At 41.7% G+C, this 20,872-nt stretch overlaps 1 protein-coding gene across 2 annotated transcripts in view; it reads right to left on the minus strand.

Annotated features, from left to right (window-relative positions):
• The window catches only part of SOBP (sine oculis binding protein homolog), a 165,735-nt gene that overhangs the window by 130,252 nt on the left and 14,611 nt on the right, over window positions 1-20,872 (minus strand). For both annotated transcript variants that reach the window (XM_051855417.2, XM_051855416.2), the window contains exon 3: window positions 20,597-20,782. In XM_051855417.2, coding sequence (XP_051711377.1) covers window positions 20,597-20,782 — 186 coding nt within the window. The remainder of the gene's footprint in view (window positions 1-20,596; window positions 20,783-20,872) is intronic.

Below are 20,872 nucleotides of genomic sequence, written 5' to 3' on the forward strand. Positions count from 1 at the left end.
CAAAAGTGTCTCTGTAACTCCCTGTGTTTTAGAAGTGAACACACAAGGAGATCCAGAGAAAACTTGGATCATTGGACCAAAAGGAAAATAACAATAACTAGCTATTATTCAGTATTCAGTAGGTGCCAGGTACAGAGTATGGTTCATTTCAACATCATCTCATCTTAACACAACCACCAGGTACTAACATTATCCCCACTGTGCAGGTGGGAAAAGTGAACGCAGAGGCCAGTAGGCTCGAAAACATACAGCACATGCGTGATGAAGCCTGGATGAAGACGACGAGGCTACGTGACTGGAGAGCCCTCTTCTCGGTCAGTATACCTTAGAGACCATCACTTTTCTAAGCCTATGAGATCACACCATCCACACAGTCTTTCCTCCACAACAAGGACTAAACACACTCCCACAGCACGTGCCAGTGACATGCCAATAGACAAAGAACAGGGAATCCAAAAGGTCAGGGTGCTTTTGAGGAGACAGCTAAAGTGTTAATCAATATTTGTTGGTTGATTTTTTAAAAACTCAAGTTAAGTCCCACAGTGTAAGCCTTTCCTTCTTCATGACTATGAGACATGGATCTGTGCAAACCTTCTGTCCAAACTTGCACCAGTTAGTGCTCCTAAAACACCAAATGATGAGACAGAACCCGTAATATTTGGATCTCAGAAAGCAGTTATTCTAATGACAAGCTAACAATACTCTTTTTTAAGGAGGAGGGATCACAACAGGACATGGATAAGTCTGGCTTTCCAAGTAAATGGGAGAGTATCTGCATCTATAATTTCAAGGCTACCAGTAAGAATATCCTGATTCAGGGCCAGCGCTGTGGTGTAGCAAGTGAAGCCACTGCCTACAGAACTGGTACTCCATATGGATGCCAGTTCGAGACCCAACTGCTCCACTTTTGATCCAGCTCCCTGCTAACATGCCTGGGAAGGCAGCGGAGGACGGTCCAAGTGCTTGGACCCCTGTATCCACGTGGGAGATCTGGAGGAATCTCCTGGCTCCTGGCTTCAGATCGGCCCAGTTCCAACCACCATGGCCATTTGAGGAGCAAACCAGCAGAAGGAAGATCTCTCTGTCTCTTCCTCTCTCTCTCTCAGTCTCTCTCTCTCTTTTACTCTACCTTTCAAATAAATCTTAAAAGAAAAAAAAAATAGCCTGCTTCAAAAAATTATCCCTCAGTTACCATTAAGATGAAATTCTACTAGTAGAGGGTCATTTCTTTGACTATATGTTGCCTATAACCCATTAAAATACAAATTCCCTGAAAGCAAGGAGGCCCAATACATATTTGTAATTAATGGTTTATGCTTTAGAATGAGAGGTTCTTTCTGAAGAACAAATTTTCACAAGGAATGGGGCAACATACTGAGGAGAGAATTGGATTCCAGTGAGAAAGCTGGCGGGGGGCAGAGCCTCTGTCACTAGTTAGCTAATGTCTAGTCTTGGCAATATAGCTAGAGCAACCTAGGAGCAGCCATACTGAAGGCAGAATGGGCATAAAAAGAGTACTGTCAGATCACACTGTAGCATAATGTCAAATATTTTCAGAGTGCCTTTTAAGGATGAATATAAAACACAGTAGACATTGAAGGGGATGGGAAAGAACCGCATACAACTAGTGATTGCTATAAAAGAAAAACAACAGGCAGACCCACTTATGACCATCCCAAGGGGTGATTTTTTTAAAGCAAATGAAGTAGTCTAGATAAACCAACCTAAGTGTTACTGTTTGAAAGACAGTGTGGCAGAGTGTAGAGACATGGAGACAAAGAAGTACTGACATTGCCCATCCTAGTTGTGTGATGTGGGCAAATTGTCCAAGGGATAACAATGCTTACTATAGCTGTGGTAAGGATCAAATGAGCGAAAATATGCACATACTCTATGTAACTAAGCCTTCCTTAGAATGATTGGTGCTTAGGGCCATAAGGAAAGGCTAAGTGTCAACCACAGGCCATCTGAAGAGGTTGCTGACCAGGCACCTGTGTCTCTCACCATGTCCCTTCACATGGGACACATGAATCGCTATCCTTGAATACCAAGAGGAACCCGGCAGTTGGTTAAGTTTCACTACCTTGAATTGAGTAAAGCCATTAGAATGAATAAAAACCCTCACAGCTATTCTTTTTAAAAAGTACTTAACTTGAATTAATAGTTGACAAGATGTTGCCAAATATATCACTGCACTGCCAGATATTCTGTAATTAATAGATGGGAATTCTTTGTAATTATTACATTAACTATCCACACATGGGTGGATCTTCCTAAGTGCCTGAGAAGTTCGCTCTTTTAAAAAGTACCAGAATCACAACTAAAAATGTCTGCCACCTTGGTAACAGAGCCTTCAAAAATCTCCAAGCAGTAGAGATTGAACTAACGGAATTTTATTGTACTCATTTTCATTAAAAAGATAGATGCAATTAAATGATAGAAGTCCATTCACCTACATGAATCTTTGTATTACCTAAAATAATGCCTAATTTTCTTTTGAAAACAGATTTGAAGTAATTTCAAGAATTTAAACAGTCTACATTCTTCTTGATAGGACTTAACCTCAAATAAATCTGTATCTCTCTATATAAACTAAAATTTGGTTCCAATATGTAAAAGGAATAAGCACATACTACACAAAATTGCCGAAAAACAATGTAATTTTAAATTAATTTTCAGTTTTCTAATGGAACTTTTTAAGCTCCTTTTAATGATGTACGTATGCATTGGTGTAGGTATAGTTATAGATGGCGGTAAAGGTTGTGATTTCAGAAACAATTAGACATCTACACGCAGGTGCCTGTGCTAGGTAATGGTGAAGAATGCTGAGCTGCTCACAGGGGAAAATCCGGAAAGGATATGGCTCATCACATGCAGGCAGACTGCAGTCAGGGTGAGGTGAGGAGAGCTGTGAGAGCTGTGGGCAAGGGCACAGCGTCTGAGATGAATCTTGAAGGACCTGGAGAGGAGAACTTCAAGAGTAGGAGACAAAGAACACTGAAACTGCAGCAAACAGGTACTGGCAGAAAGACACCGGGTGGACAGAAGTCCTCAGGTCATCCAGGTGCCCAGGACTGTTGAAGGGAAAAGTAGACTAGCCTGGGACTGGTGGAGCCCGGACAAGGGATCTCCTGACTGGCATTCTGCTATGCAAATAGGGAGGCGGCTCATCTTTATTCCACCAATCATAAGAAGTTCCAGAATGTTCCTCAACAGAACATGACAGGATCAGAGATATGAGAATTGTTACTCCAGAGGGAAGGATCAGAATCGAGGAAGACTGGAATCCAGTTCTGCATCTAGAAGCTTCACTAAAGCCGCGTGAGGGCAGAGACCACATCTCATTCATCTTCACCTGTTCAGTGCTTAGCACACACACAGCAGTGCTCAGACCATGTGAAATGAATAAATGGACAGATGAATGAATGAATGAATGAATGAGAGGAAAGGATATAAAGTCCTGAACCTATAGATGGATGGTGAAAATGAAAAGATAGATGTAAGAGTGAAACTAAGGCAAGCACTAAAACTAAGGAATGTAACTGACCCAGAGAATTCATCCTCCTGTGTTTCTAGTCAAAACAGACACTGGAAAAGTCAAAGAGTTCTTCATGGAAACTGACTCTGGAGTTAAAATCAAACAAAAAGAAAAGTTTTACATTCAGCGTCTCTGCCTCACTTATTTTTCCAGCACTCAAAGAAGGAATAAAAAAGTCACAAAGTAATACAGGCTGAGCATCCCTGATCCAAATATCCAAAATCAGAAATGCTCCAAAACATGAAACTTTTCGAGTGCAACATGACACCACAAGTGGAAAATTCCACACTTGACTTTGTGTGATGGGTTTCAGTCAGTTTCAATCAAAACGTAAGTGCACTAAAAATTCTGTGTAAAATTGCCTTCAGACTATTTGTTTAAGGTATATATAAAATACAAATGAATCTCATATTTAGACTTGCATCCCATCCCCAAGAGATATTTTATATATACATACACACAAATATTCCAAAATCCAAAATTGAAAGCATTTCTGGTTCCAAGCATTTTGCATAAGGAATACTCAACCTGTGATTCCCTCTAAAATAACTGAACTTGGGTTCTTTACCATGACACCACAAAGCACATGTGACTCTGGTTCCCTTACATTCACCTAATAATCCCCCATAATCTCACCAGTTTGCCAACAAAGGGGTTTCTTCTTGTAAGTTTCTGACAACCTCACCCTGCTTCTCAGTGTTCACTGTAGGGCGCCTGTCTCTCCTGTGCACTCAATCTCACAGACAGGAACAGGAGAGGAAAAAGACTGTCAGAGTAAGGAAAACCCACAGTCCTACATGTGACATCTCCCTAAGCACATTCTACAGAACACTAATCTTGTGGGGCACTGAAACGGGTGTTATTTTTTGAAAGATTTCCATGGTTAAATATGTATGGAAAAATACCAGGTGAAACAGAGTTAGACAACAGTCTTTTTAGTACAGGACATTTTGGTTCCACCCATGTATAATTAAGAATCTTCAAGAGGGAGATAGAACCTGCTATATTTCAAATTTGACCACAGACACAGCCTTTCACAGAAAATTCCCCAGACTGGACCCCCCAAGAAGCCTCCCCAAGATGCGTTGCTCTACTGCCCTACATTAGCACTGAGGCATGGGCACTTCCATGTGGGTCATTAATTATCAGAAAGGTTTCTCCTCTTTTGCCCAGATTTGGATCTTTGCTGCCAGGAGCCTCTTTTGTCTGCACTGGGCAGAAGGACAAGGCCTACAGCCATGTGGCCAGGGCTGGGCATGCTAACCAACACCGCTAGTCCTCAACAAACACCACCAAAGTGACCAAAGACGCTCATGGACACAAAGTTCCATGGAATCTGCTACACACAGCAAACACCGAGAAGGCAATTCCCTGTTCCAGTACAGTCCACAAAAATATGGCAGAAACCAACAATAAGTCAAAGAGAAAGTAACACTGCTCTCAACAGATTGAATAATTCATATTCATTGTGCGGTTGCCATAGACAAGGAGCTTGAGTAAAATCCTCCCCCCAATCCTTGAGCCCTAGATCTGATCTTATGACCAATCTAGATGCCTGTGACAACAACGCTGCTATCAGAAATGGGTCTGCTCTCCTCCTCCATGGCTGAAGTCCACTCAGTGTTCAGTCCACAAACGCACATGATTAAGAGCAGGGAATCAGGTCAAAAACTCTGCACCAGCAACTCCAATACTGCCAGAAAAGCAATTCAATAAGTATTTATCAAGTCTACTTATGTGCCAGATGCTATTCTAGGTGGCTTGTCCTTCTGGAATATTGCTTATACCAATACCTACTGTCCATACTACAAGTGGCTTCCTGACTCACTCTGTCAAGTGCATGGTATCCACTCTGCATTCAGGGAATTCTTTTTTTTTTTTTTTTTTTTTACAGGCAGAGTATACAGTGAGACAGAGAGACAGACAGAAAGGTCTTCCTTTTGCCGTTCGTTCACCCTCCAATGGCCGCTGTGGCCGGCGCACCGCGCTGATCCGATGGCAGGAGCCAGGAGCCAGGTACTTCTCCTGGTCTCCCATGGGGTGCAGGGCCCAAACACTTGGGCCATCCTCCACTGCACTCCCTGGCCACAGCAGAGAGCTGGCCTGGAAGAGGGGCAACCGGGACAGAATCTGGTGCCGACCAGGACTAGAACCCAGTGTGCCGGCACCACAAGGCAAAGGATTAGCCTAGTGAACCGCGGCGCCGGCTCAGGGAGTTCTGACACACCAATATGACCACGGCTCTCACCTGCTCAACACTCTCGGCTGGCACTCACTGTCCTCAAGGAGCCAGGTTTCCTCAGCATGGTCTCCGTGGCTCCCTGGATCAAGTCAGCCTCTCAGCCCATCTACACCCCAGCCTCTGGCTTCTTTCATTTCCTTGAAGCTCTTGCTTTCCACTCCCAGGCTGTGATGAGCTGCTTCCTCATCCTCAACCCCACATCCTTGACCAGTTCAGTCTTTTGTATCTTTTTTTCTTAAGATCTTTTATTTATTTATTTGAGAGGTAGAGTTACAGAGAGAGAGAGAGTGAGAGTGAGTGACAGTGATACAGGTTTTCCATCCTCTGGTTCAATCCCCAGATGGCTGCAACAGCCAGGGCTGGGTAGATCCCAAGCCAGGGGCTAGGAGCTTCTTCCAGGTCTCCCACGCAGGTGCAGGGTCCTAAGGCCTTGGGCCATCTTCTACTATTTTCCCAGGCCATAGCGGAGAGCTGGATCGGAAGAGGAGCAACGAGAACACGAACCAGTGCCCATATGGGATGCTGGCACACCAGGTGGAGGCTTAGCCTACTACGCCACAGCACTGGTCCCTTTTGTATCTTATGTTAAACCTTATCTGATGGAGGTCTGCCCTGACCCTAAATATGGATTTGATAATCCTCAACCGTAATTGAAAAAAGAAAATGTATGTATCTGTCTCCTCTACCAGAGCGTGAGACAGGAAAGATAGGAACCATGTCTGTCTTGCTCACCAAAATGAAATAACTGACCTGGAACTTCTGCCTAAGGAGGAGAAAAAGCGGAATCTTACCAGGGGCACCTTGGGTGGTCAGATGCCCAGGGTGGTACCATCTTTGGTGATCATTCAGAACAAAGTTGCCTTAGAGGGAAACACAAGTGAAAAGCCCCAGAACAGAATGGGATCATTATTTCCACTCTCCCTGGCCAAGTCCACAAACTAAGTCTTCTCAATTTAACAGGAACTCTGAGAAGTCAGCATTGGGAATGTCCCTAGAATAACAAGAAATTCCAGAAACATAGCCACCCTCGGACCAGCAAGGGAAGGCACAGCTGACACTTCCTCTTATTTCCTGTTGGCATCTTGGCTCCCTGGCGACCTGGGACAGGGTATCCTAAAGGTATTATCCAAGCTAGGTCATAATCCCAAAAAGAGCTTAGATAATGTTGCCTCAGAAGTCACGGGGTTATATGATTATATGGCGTCTCCATGGAAGAAGTGGGTTCTGATCCTGTTTCTGCCATGAACAAACTGGGTGAGCTTGAGAAGGTAATTTAGCCTCTCCAGACCTCATTTTCCTCTTCTATAAAAGACAACCTTTAACTAAAACATCTCCTAGGTCACTTCCAACTAAAACTCTACGATTCCAAATCTTTCCAAATAACAAGATCCATTTAAAGGAGCACGAGTAAAGGGCACTCTCTTTCCCTTGCTCTTTTTCTTGAGTACCTGATTGGCTTTCTTCACTTTTTCTCCTTCTGTGTGGCCACTACTGTTATGCCTTACCTTTGCCATAACAGCCTCTTACAATTTTAGAAATAGCCCTGAGTGTGCAAATATTTTCACCACCAAGAATTTGTTACCCTTTTTATTCTTACTACATATTTATGCTGACTTGAAAAACAAGAAATTGTTCATAAAATTTTAACTTTTCATATTCCCTTCCATTAACTTCTTGTCTTTGTGGACTCAATACCCATGGTATTTTTATCCTGAGTTTTCCAGAAAGCACAATCTGAGACTAAGACTTGCATTCAACTGGTTTATTGGATGTATAATTCCAGGAAATAGGAGTTGGGGATAAGGAGAATGAACCTGTGGACACAGAGGTGTCAGTAAAAGTATTTGTTATTGAGTTGGCCACTGCTAAGGGACACTGGTTTCAGACACACAGGTAATTTCATAACTCTACACCCACGGGACAAAAGAAAGATGGATTCATATATCAATTCTCATCCTCCATTGATCTAGCATGTTCATTCTTCATTTCCACTTTGCATACATCTGAATGTCAAAGAATCCACATGGGATGTCCATGCTACCATGTCAGAGAAGCCCAATGCTACCATGTCAGAGAAGCCCAGAGCAGAAAACCAGAAACATATACCACAGGCATGGGGCAAGGTACTTTCAGAATAACACATGCCCAAACTGGTCAAGAACTACAGCAAGTGATTAGCAAGTACAACCAAGAGAATGTGGAGTGCTACACAGAAGTGCCGCATACACAAGAGCTACCACCACTGTTGAGCCTGATTTCTTTCTTTTTTTAAAATTTATTTCAAAAGTAGAAAGAGACAGAGACAGACAGACAGAGATCTTCCATCCACAGGTTCACTCCCCAAATGTCTGAAAAAGCTAGAACTAGGCCAGGCTGAAGCCAGGAGTCCAGAACACACTCCGGGTCTTCCACATAGGTAGCAAGGACCCAAGCACTTGAGCCATCACCTACTGCCTCCCAGAGTGTACATTAGCAGGAAGCTGGAATCAGATGTGGAGCTGAAACTTGAGTCTAGGCACTGTGATATGGGGTTTGGCCATCTCAAGTGGCATCTCAACTACTGTGCCAAACACCTGCCCCAGAGTCTGGTTTCTTAAGCATGGCACTGCTAACATTACAGGAGGGATAACTTCTTGTGAGCTGATCCGTGCGTTGTAGTATGTGCACTAGGATGCCAACAGCACTTCTGCTTTTAGTTAATTGTGCCACCAAATATCTCTCCAGATATTGCCAAATGTTCCCTGCGGGGGCAATGCTACCTCCCGATAAGAACCACCAATGGGGGGGCTAGTACCACAGCGTGGTGGGTAAAGCTGCAGCCTGCAGTGCCAGTATCCCATATGGGCTCCAGTTCAAGTCTCAGCTGCTCCACTTCCAATCCAGCTCTGCTATGGCCAGGGAAAGCAGCAGAAGATGGCCCAAGTCCTTGGGCCCCTGCACCCACATGGGCAATCGGAAGAAGCTCTGGCTCATGCCTTCAAATCAGCTCAGCTCTGGACACTGCAATCATCTGGGAAGTGAACCATCTGATGGAAAACCTCTCTCTCTCTTTCTCTCTCTGCCTCTGTCTCTCTGCCTCTGTCTCTCTGTAACTCTGCCTTTCAAATAAATAAATAAATCTTTTAAAAAATATTATGAGGCTGAGTTTCTTAACACAAGATGAGTTAAAAATTTTCCTTCAACTATGGAAACACTACATCAAATATTCTTAACATTTTTTTGAGACATGAATCTTTTTGAGATAAAAAGGACCAACTTGGGGCTGGCACTGTGGCGAAGCGGGTTAATGCCCGGCCTGAAGCGCCGGCATCCCAAATGGGCGCCGGTTCGAGACCCAGCTGCTCTACTTTTGATCCAGCTCTCTGCTATGGCCTGGGAAAGCAGTAGAAGATGGCCCAAGTCCTTGGGCCCCTACACCTGCGTGGGAGACCTGGAAGAAGTCCTGGCTCCTGGCTTCGAATCGATGCAGCTCCAGCCATTGTGGCCATCTGGGGAGTGAACCAGCGGATGGAAGACCTCTCTCTCTTTCTGTCTCTTTGTCTCTCTCTGCCTCTCATCTCTCTATGTAACTCTTACTTTCAAATAAATAAATAAATCTTTTTTTTTTTTTTTTTTTTGACAGGCCGAGTTAGACAGTGAGAAAGAGAGACAGAGAGAAAGGTTTCCTTCCATTGGCCCAACCCCCAAATGGCCGCCACAGTGGGTGCGCTGCACCGATCCAAAGCCAGGAGCCAGGCGCCTCCTCCTGGTCTCCCATTCAGGTGCAGGGCCCAAGCACTTGGGCCATCCTCCACTGTCTTCCCAGGCCACAGCAGAGAGCTGGACTGCAAGAGGAGCAACCGGGACAGAAGCCGGCACCCCAACTGAGACTAGAACCTGGGGTACCGGCGCCACAGGCAGAGGATTAGCCAAGTGAGCTATGGCTCCGGCCAATAAATAAATCTTAAAAAAAAAAAAAAGGAACAACTTTCCTTAGTTATATATATATGATATACCTACAATTTCACATTCAACTTCAAGGGCCATGTTACCTAAATAAGCCCATCCAAGGAACCCACAGGAGCCTATGTCAATATCTGTTGATGGGCATTTTGAGTTGTTTACAGTTTTTAGCTTTACAAGTAAATGCTACTATGAAGATTATTTTATATGTGGAGTCTTCAAAAGTTCACAGGAAATCCATATAATTAAATACTATGCATGGATTTCAAAATTTCATTGCATCAAAATACATTTATTTTTAATTCCATTTTTCCATGAATGTTTTGAAGTACTTTCATATGTCTTTGTCTCATATATATATATAAGCATATTTATATTGAGGACACAATTAGAATTATTGGATAACAGTATATGTATATTTTTAGCATTAACAGATACTGCCAATCAGCTTTCAAGAGTGGTTATATTGATTTTCACTCTCACTACCTATGCATGAGAGTTCCAGTTGATCCACATTGTCCTCAAATCATGGGTCATTAGTCTTCCATGTCAGCCCTTTTAATGTGTATGTATTAGTCTTTCATTATTATTTAAATTTTATTTCCCTAATGAGTAATAGACTTGCATAAGATAGTTTAAGAGAAAGCACTAACCATAAAGAAAAGATTAAGCAGACTATATTAAGAAAGTTGATTTTATGAAGTTCTTTCAAAAGAATGAGAAAGCAAACCACTGAGTAGGAAATTATATTTGTAATGAATTCCCCAACAAGATTTACACTGACAATATATAGATATAAAGAATTTCTATAAATAAAAAACAGCCCTTCAGAAAATTGACCAAAAAATATAAACAGGTGCTACCCCAAAGAAAATTTCTAAGTGACAAATACACATCAAAAGTTTTTCAATCCTCAGCTGGGATTACAACAAGCTGAGAAGCTTCTGAACTGCAAAAGAAACACTCAGTGAAGAAGCAACTGACAGAATGGGAGAAAATATTTGCAAACTATGCAACTGATAGAAGATGAACATGCAGAATTTATAATGAGCTCAAGAAATTCAACAACAACAAAACAAACAATCCAGTTAAGAAATGGGCAAAGGACTTGAACAGGCATTTTTCAAGAGAGGAAATTCAAATGGCCAACAGACACTTGAGAAAATGCTCAGGATCACTAGCCATTAGGGAAATGCAAATCAAAACCACAATGAGGTGTCACCTCACTCACTCCAGTTAGAATAGCTCTCATACAGAAATCAACAAATTACAAATGCTGGCGAGGATGTGGGGAAAAAGGTCCACACTGTTGGTGGGAATGTAAACTGGTGCAACCACTGTAGAAGACAGTCTGGAGATATCTAAGAAATTTGAATGCAGACCTACCATATGATCCAGCCATCCTACTCCTGGGAATGTACTCAAACCAAAAGAAATCAGTATATGAAAGAGTTATTATCTGTACTTCTGTGTTCATTGCAGCACAATTTACAATAGCTAAGATATGGACTCAACCCAGATGTCCATCAACTGTTGACTAGATAAAGAAATTATGATATACACACACACACACACACACACACACACACTATGGAGTACTACTCAGCTGTTAAAAAAAATTCCTGTCTTTTGCAACAAGATGGTAGGAAATCATTATATTTACTGAAAAAGCCAGACCCAAAAAGACACATATCATATGTCTTCCCTGATCCAAGGTAACTAACAGAAGACCTGAAATGTAATGTATTGGAGTAAAATAGAGATTGTGAGAACCGATGATTGCTTATAGCCCTGTCTCTTCCATTGAGGAACAGTGTTTTGTTACATTTTGTTTTCTTTCTCTTCACACTATTTGAACTCTTTTACTTAGAGTAGGGTTAACTATAAGATCATTAAGTATACTGAAAACTTATCATTGTAAAAATTAAGAGTGGGAATCTGAGAGGAAGGGGCAGGAAGGGTTGGAGCATGGGCAGGAGAGTGAGTTGGGGGAAGGGGTGCCACTATGTTCCTAAATCTGTATATGAAATATATGAACCTGTATAAGTTAAATAGAATTTTTTATAAAGTTCTTCAATACTTTAACTCATATACTATAGATTGGCTGGGGGGTATATAAAAAGTGACATTTCTACCTATCAAATCTGAAGGGTTTTTTTTATTGCTTTATTCCATTCTAAGTGAATTCCAGAAAAAAAGGGAATAGAAATTATAATAGTGGTCATCTTTATCTTATTCTTAATCTCAAGAGGAAAGCTTTCAATATTTCACTATTATGCAGACTGTAGTAAGTTTTTTGTGAGTAGTTTTTCTCAGGTTAAGGAAATTCTTTTTCTATTTAGACAACAGCTGTTATTACCTATTGTGTTAAATTTAATCAAATAACTTTTCTGCATCTAATAAGAAAGTCTATGAGGTTTTATTTTACTCTGTTAATGTGATTAATTACTCATATATTGACTTATTTTTAAAATTTAAGCAAACCTTGCATTCCTTAAAAAAACACAAATTAGGCATGATGTACTATCCTTTTGTATATATCACAGACTTTAATTTTCTATAATGTTGTGGAGATTTTTTCATCAGTCTTTACAGTGAACAGAATTCTTTTTATCTAATTTAATCTAATTACATTAAATTATCATTCTCTTTATTTACAATGCCCTTGACATGTAATGTGATTAAGCTTCTAACTGGAATCATAAAATGAGCAAAAGCATTTCCTCTTCTTCTATTCTCTAGGAAGAGTTTTTTAAGTTTGGTATCATTATTTTCTTTAAATGTTTCATAGCATTTACTACTGAAGCCATCTAGGGCTAGAATATTCTTTGTAGAAGGCATTTAATTATTTGATTTCTTTAATAGATGTAGAACTACTGAGGCTTTCTATTTTTCTTGTTCCTCTTTTGAAAAGTTAAATGTAATATGCAATTTGTAGAAATTCTGGGAATCATTGCATTAACATCAAAATGATTATGTCTTATAATATATGGATGGTATGTTCTTTTTTGTTTATTCATATTTCATATTTTATAGCATCTTTTCTCTTTTTAAAATATTATCTAAAATAACTCACTTGTTCAGAATAAAAATTAACAGTCATTAAAAGTTGTTAAAGGGGCCGGCGCTGTGGCACAGTGGGTTGAAGCCCCAGCTTGCAGTGCCGGCATCCCACATGGGTGCCAGTTCAAGTCCCGGCTGCTCCACTTCCAATCAACTCTCTGCTGCGGCCTGGGAAAGCAGTAGAAGATGGCCCAAATCCTTGGGCCCCTGCCCCTGCATGGGAGACCTGGAAGAAGCTCCTGGCTCCTGGCTTCAGATCTGTGCAGCTCCAGCCATTGCGGCCATCTGGGGAGTGAACCAGCGAATGGAAGACCTCTCTCTCTCTCTTTCTCTGGCTCTACCTCTTTCTGTAACTGTCTTTCAAATATATAAAATAAATCTTTTAAAAGAAAAAAAAAACATTGTCATAAGGAGTGGATGTTTGCCCTGGCAATTAAGCTGCTGGTTACAATGCCCATATCCCACGTGGAGTGTCTGAGTTTAATGCTCAGCTCTGGCTTCCTGCTAATGTGAACCCTTGGAGGCAGACACAAGGCTCAAGTAATTAGGCTTCTGCCTCCCACGAGGCACCTGGATTGAGTTCTCAGCTGCCAGCTGCAGCCCCCCGCCCCACACTGTGCAATGAACCAGTAGATGGGAACTCTCAATCTCTGTTTCTCTCCCTCAAATAAGTGAATAAATACAATTTTAAAGTTGTCTCCTGTAACAATATATATAGCGGGGCCTGCACCGCGGCTCAATAGGCTAATCCTCCGCCTGCGGCGCCGGCATCCCATATGGGCGCCGGGTTCTAGTCCCGGTTGCTCCTCTTCCAGTCCAGCTCTGTGCTGTGGCCCAGGAAGGCAGTGGAGGATGGCCCAAGTGCTTGGGCCCTGCACCTGCATGGGAGACCAGAAGCAAGCACCTGGCTCCTGGTTTCGGATCGGCGCAGCGCAACAGTCGCAGCGGCCACTTGGTGGGTGAACCAACAGAAAAAGGAAGACCTTTCTCTCTGTCTCTCTCTCTCACTGTCTAACTCTGTCTGTCAAAACAAACAAACAAACCTTGATTGTATAAAAATAAAATGGGGCCCATATCATACTAGCTAACATTTTTAGGTTTCATTTTTTGATCTTTTTTATCCCTTTGAATTTCAAATGACGTTTTCTGGCCTGCATTGTTTTAGGTGTCATTTCTCTCTAACTGTGTAAATAGATCAGTTCTTGTTATAAAGTATCTAGAATTTTTGTTACTCCACTATAGCCCTTGTCCTCCAATCTCACACCCTCCAAATGCAGCTAAAATTATATCATATATTCCAAAGTCAAGCTAGAATAGTGTCTTGATTATATGCCAACTAAACTGTAAATGCTTGGTAGTTAGGGATGATGATATACATTTGTATTGTCTGCTACAATATAAGAAGCATTCAATAAAAAATGGACTGAAAGACTGGTTTTGTGTTTTGGATAATCCAGGGGCTGAGGATAAGGGTTATGGAGTCGTAATACATAGTTTCAAATGTCAGCTCTGCCACTTATTACTTTTGTGACCTCATGCAAATTGCTTAATTTCTCTGTTTCCTCGTCTGTAAAACAAGGCTAATAATAACATCCACATACACTTGTTGTGAAAATTAGATGATATGATCTATTTTTAGCACAATGCCTGGTCCATAATAAGTACACAAAAATATGAGCTATGACAAGATTATAGCATGATGTTATTAACTCCTCTTATTTCTGCCACTCATCATAATTCCTCATGTCCTTGGCCTAGGTGGTTTGTAAAACAAAGGGTTCAGTGAACCTCTTTTACTCCTTTTTGAGAACTAGATCTGGTACTCAAATAGTAAGTCATCCAAATCCCATTAACTCTAGGTAATTTTATTTAATAATCATATTTTGAAAGCTGGATAAATAAATCAATGCCAAAGCAATTTTGATTAAATCCTGTTTTCTCAGTGGCTATTTGGGATACATCATTCATATGCAAGCCCCAAGAATATTGAATATCAGATAAAATAAATAATGACCATAATGCAAAACACATTCTAATTCCCACTTCCCTGCAAGTACAACTCCATGTAAGAATTCTAACAGCCAAAAAGTAACATGCTTATTAACTGTGGGTCACTCAGCTATATACACAGAGCTTAGCAGGTCACAAGAATATTTCCATATTCGAGTTAAGCTAATGGTTCCTTAAAGCCCAGTTCTTATAACCTCTTAGGAATTTCAAGATTTGCCTGAAAAAATAGATCATATTTCCATGACTATGACTGAACACAAATTTGGAAAGCTCACTGAAAGCCAACCATCCTGGAGGACAGGAAGTGGTCATTGTTTTCACAGAAAGACAAGCCGGTTCTGCACACAGGAAATGGAACGGGTCTTAGGAGAGGGAGCTCCTCCCCCTCCACAGGAGCCAGCGTGCACCGAGTGGGTGGGAACGTGGTGGGGAGAAGAGCAAGGGCACTTACCATTTAGGGGGAGAGGCATTTTATTCCAAACCACTACATGAATGCATCAGGAGAAGCCTACTGCCTCCTTTTTTTCACATTTCATTTCATTTTAAAGTAGTCAGGGATTTGCAGGGATTCTGCACACAGAATAGGCAAGTTGTGAGCCTCTGGGGAAGCCTGTCAGGACTCAGATCTAAACTGTGGTTTCCTAGATACGCAGTGTTTTCTGCAGCAGGGATGCTTTCACTAGAAAAAAAAAAGTTGCTTCATTTCCTCTTTCCTTGTGAACAAAAACAACTACACTAATAGTTTCATTGATTTTTTTTTTTTTTTAATTCTGAGGAGCAAAATATTGAGGTGGAGAAGAGGATGAGACCAGGAGACAAAACTGGTTTGAGTCCAATCTGGGCCCCAGTCTTCCCTTAGAGCAGAGGCTGACAAGGAGGGGACACTCATTCGCAGCCTCAGAGCGGCATCAGCCAGGACCGGTGCTATTAGACTTGTAAAGCAGGAAAGGCCGTTATGAGGGCTTTGTAAAACCCATCTATCAGAAACCCACTCTGAATGCTGTATTTCACTCATGGAACTTGGGAGGGGCAGGGCAGGGACGAGTGTTTCAATGAGGATTCAGGATCGCACCATTCTCATCATCCAGCCCAAAGCCAAGGCCCAAAGGCTCAGGCCCATGTGAAAATCTCTAACGGGAAGAATTACAGCAAGGTTACAATATAATTAACCTGAGTTATCTTCTGAAATGCTCGCTGATATATTTCTTATCACTTCAGCTATATTCATGATGTGATTTTTAAAATCGGCAAAGGAGCCTTTCGCCTTTGTTCAGACCAAAAGGATAAAGGTGGGTTTGACCAAAGAGAAAGAGTTGTCAACAGTTTTTAGGATTTTCTAATACTAGTATAACAGTTTTTTAAACGACTGCTTTGTATTAGTCACCTCCTCGAGCCTGCAAAGGGAAAAGTCTGTGATTATTATTTAAGGATCATGGTGATTCCCTTCACTGCATGGGATGGAGAAGTGGGGGGAGGGGGGACAAAATCAGGGCTATTATCCTGTGTTTATAACAAGTCTGTTACCATAGTAACACCTGTGATGTCACAAATGGTACACCAAGGGCCAGAGGCTGCCTCTAAGGGGGGAGGGCAGCTCAGTTTCAGAAGACGGACACTAAATAAGTAAGGCCAAAGCAGGGTCAATGCCGTGGTAATCACCAAAACACAAGGAGCTCCCCTCTTCCAGAGAAAAGAGGGGGTTGAGGAGGGGAGGGTCAGAAGAGCAGTTCTCCAGGCCCAAAAGCTAACACTCACACTTCTGTACGCAGCTGTGAAAAAGGAGAGTGGAAATCCAGGCGAATGTGGTATCGCCGTGTTCCCAATCATGAGTATTCCACTGGGCCCGCTGGCTGCCAAGACGTGGACGGGATCCAGAGTTCAGCTTGCCTGAGCACATGAAACACGCTCTTGGGAACTAGGGCCTGACCAGATGGAGCCCTCCGGGGCCCCAGAAGAGACGCAACCAGCCTCATGACGGCAAGCACTTCAAAACCAAGCTGGGGTTTACTTGACAGGCTACTCAGGCTCGCAAAACCATGGCCTCCTGGGGTTGGGGAAGAACTCATTGAGCCTCCCAGAAAGATGTGAACTTTAAAAGTACACTTTTGCAGGAAGATGCCCTGTTACTGGGGAATCTGGAAGTAGTATATGTACAAATATTGTCATTCCAATACATCCTGGAGAAGTTGTATAGGAATATGCTGAAAAGGCAATTTTATATTAAAAAAGAATATTGGATTAGTAGTCAGAAAGACCTTAGTACTATTCTTGGCTCAAGTACTTAGAAGCCACATGACCTCAAAAAAGTCATTTACACTAGCTTCAGTTATTTGTTTAATTATATCTAACATGCTATTTCCCAGAGTTAATATTGTAAAGATTAAATAAAACAAAACAATGAACACTAATGAGTTTCAGAAACTGTAAAGGATTTAATACAGACACAAGGTGTTACTATTAGCATTCTCGCAAAGCCAGCTCACAGGACAATAGTGTAGCATAGCATAAAGTATACCCATGATTCTCATCTTCCCTGTGTCAAGACATGGACATTTGCCTGATACAGTCAACTCTGAAGCTCGGGGCTGATTAGTGAGAGGCTTTTGCTTCTGGTCATCATATCCTTGATCACTTCCCCTCAGCAATGCCATGTTAACCTACAGGCAGCCAGAAAAGTGAGTGAATGTACCCCAAATGAAACTTTGCTAAAAGTTTCAGTAAAGGAAGAGTTGAAATGACTGGATGTTTTTGGACAGTTTGTGGGTAATTAAGATTGATGGCATCCTCATTTCACTCCTCAGGAAGCTGTGGTCAAGGTCAACCTGTCTGGACAGATTGCAACTAAACCATACAGAACAAAAGCATCTTCTCAGTGAACAGCAAAATGAGCCGTCCTTGTCCTCCACAAGTGCCATGTGATTAGAATTCAAGCCACTCATTCACTCTACAAACAGTGGTGTGCCAGAGCCCACCACATACCCTGAAACCACACTATCTTCCTGTTCTTGCTACTGTCCCCTCCTTATGCTATGACACGAAGTCCACAGCCTGATTCGCTGAAACACTATTCAACTTCCCACTATTCTGAGACTCTAGCTAATCTCACCCTGGGCAAGGCTCAGCAAAGGACAGTCCCTGGGCCAAACTCTGACCATTGCCTCTATTGCAAATAAAGTTTTATTAGAACACAGCTACATTCAGTTGTGGATATATTATCTATGGCAGCCTTCCTCCTACAAGAGCAGAGTCCTGTAACTGTGATGGAGCCAGTCAGCTCTACCTGGCACTTTACCAAAAAGGTTTGTTGACTCCTGCCCTGGGATAGTGCAACCAAATTAGAATTCTTCTGGCCGGCACCGTGGCTCACTAGGCTAATCCTCCACCTTGCGGCGCCGGCACACTGGGTTCTAGTCCCGGTCGGGGCACCGGATTCTGCCCCGGTTGCCCCTCTTCCAGGCCAGCTCTCTGCTGTGGCCAGGGAGTGCAGTGGAGGATGGCCCAAGCTCTTGGGCCCTGCACCCCATGGGAGACCAGGAGAAGTACCTGGCTCCTGGCTTCGGATCAGCGCGGTGCGCCGGCCGTGGCGGCCATTGGAGGGTGAACCAACGGCAAAAAGGAAGACCTTTCTCTCTGTCTCTCTCTCTCTCACTGTCCACTCTGCCTGTCAAAAAAAATAAAAAATAAAAAGAATTCTTCTTCCCAGTAAGTTTCTGCTTAGAGACTAACAGAATAAGCTCCTTGAAAGCAAAGAACCTCTCTGCATCTTGGTCTTTACACACAGAGCCCTGGAGGTGGACAAAGCACATACAGAAAATTAAACACATCCTTTCCTACATTTTGTTTTCAACAGATGAGTGCCTCAGAGTTTCATGGAAGACAGCACAAAACCACTGGCATTTGGTTACTCTGGCTTCTAATTCCTTAGAGTTCCTACGTCTAAGACTTCCAAGGCTCAGTTTTTGGCGTCTATCCCTTTTCATATTTATTTCCTGATCTGATGTGGAATTAGAGTTAAATAGGAGCTGTGTGCTTGAATTCCACGTGGCTGGCTCAGCAGGAAACTCCAGGGCAGGTTTTTTGGCATGCCAAACTCCTGTTAGCCTCAGCTATGCTAATTTCTAAAGCTGTTTGCTTTGCTCAAATAAATCTTAGGGACAAATTTGCATTTGGATGCACACCTTTTTATGCACAACTTATGTGCAAGATAACGCTAGGGCAGAATAAGGACTTTAAAAAAAAAAGAAAAAAGAGGTATGGTGTTTACTAAATGACTTGTGTGGTAGGTACTATGCTAAGTGCTCTACAATTTTTTTTTATCTCATCTCCACAACAACCCCTCAAGGCACTACTATGATCCCCATTTTACAGTCGGGAAAACTGCAGGGCACAGAGCTTATAGAACTGCTCCATGTTCACAGAGCTGGCAAATGAGAAAGCCTAGTTATGAGCCCCATCTGTCTGAATGGGAAGCCCATGTTCTTCTCACTCAGTCCTACTGCCTAATTGATACCTTCATCATCAACATCATCCCTCACCTAAGCCACTGAAGATACCTTCGAACATAAACTGGTTACAAAATCAGGCACAACTTTTTCTCCAGTTGGCCTATGCAAAGTTTGTCTTTGAACCCTGAGAGATAAAGTTGGTCCCTTCTGTATCACAAAACAGCCACCTAACATAGAATAGAAATATGACAAACTTTAAATGACTGACCAATTATATTTGTAACTAGTAGACAAAAGCGATTTTGACAAGTAGTAGATTTAATGACATATCTAACATCCTTGGTATGGAGGGACAGTTTTTCTGTGAAAATACAGCAGGCCAAGCCAGAGAATCTGGCCATAACCATGAAGGAAAACGTTAGTAGCACTTATAGTAGAATGTGAATGTATCTGTAACTTGAGTTACTTTTATCTATCTTCCCTGCTTATGGAAACATAACCAAATGCTTCCCTAATAAAAATAAAAGCATTATCTTTACTATGTTACCATAAAACACTGCTACTGAAAGTCAATATTCATCATATTCAATTCAGCACACAGAAAAATAACTAGTGTCACAATTAAGCATTCTAGCTTAATCCCAACATTTCACAGCAAGGCAGAGAAAACATTATGACTTCTTTCTCAGTGTGAAATGTATCTGCAGCCCGGCTTGCAGCATCACATAATGCTTAGCCCACTGCCACTTAGGTCCAATACACCGCCATCTTATTTTCTGAAAATGCAAAAGAATTGATTACATTTCCATGCAAGTGAAATTCAGCTCTCCATTTCTTTAAAAGCTCTTAAAGAGAGTTTTCCAAGAATTAGAAAGAAATCTGTGGAGAAGATGTACAATCAAAATTGTTTCTTGAATGGCACGTTGAGGACTACACTGCCACATGCTTTTATAAAACTAATCCATTCCTCAGAAAATACAGAGACCTGCCCCTCCTAAGCTAATCCATGGCATTATTATTTTCTTGCTAACCAGTCATTGCATGTATCTCATTTATTTTTAATTATTTCATCCATTTTTAAACAAGTGACTTCAGAGAAGGAAAATAATTTTTTGAAGCTCGAAGTAGAAAAGGTTTATTATTTGCTGAAAGTTTCTAGCCTAAGCAAGAGCAGATAAGGGAATTTTCCTAATATTACAATAATACATTAAACAATGTATCCACTAACATTTCTAATCTATAAAATTCCTGAAACAGATTTACTGAAGGTAACTAGAATATTTAATAATCATTCTTAACACAGTTAAAACAACTTTCTATGAATCATTATCATTGGAAACCCTAGTAGTGGCTTACCTGCTGGTGGCTTTATAAAAGGTGGTGGAATTAAAGGTACAATAATGGGCACATTGCCATGATCCTTTGACCCTGCAGGTGAGTCACTAAGTCCATTTCCAGTGGCGAGCCCTGAATAGCCTGTGCTTATGTTGTATGGTGAGATAACACTGTCCTCAGGTAATTTTGGTTTTGGCAAAGAATTTTCTGTATAAAAAAAAAAAAATCACATTCAGTATGACAAAAGAGCTTATTCAGTAGACTTAAAATTTTCCTTATTTTCTCAAGTAAAGTGGT

This window comes from Oryctolagus cuniculus, chromosome 5, assembly GCF_964237555.1.
Source record: "Oryctolagus cuniculus chromosome 5, mOryCun1.1, whole genome shotgun sequence".
In the NCBI taxonomy this organism is placed as follows: Eukaryota; Metazoa; Chordata; class Mammalia; order Lagomorpha; family Leporidae; genus Oryctolagus; species Oryctolagus cuniculus.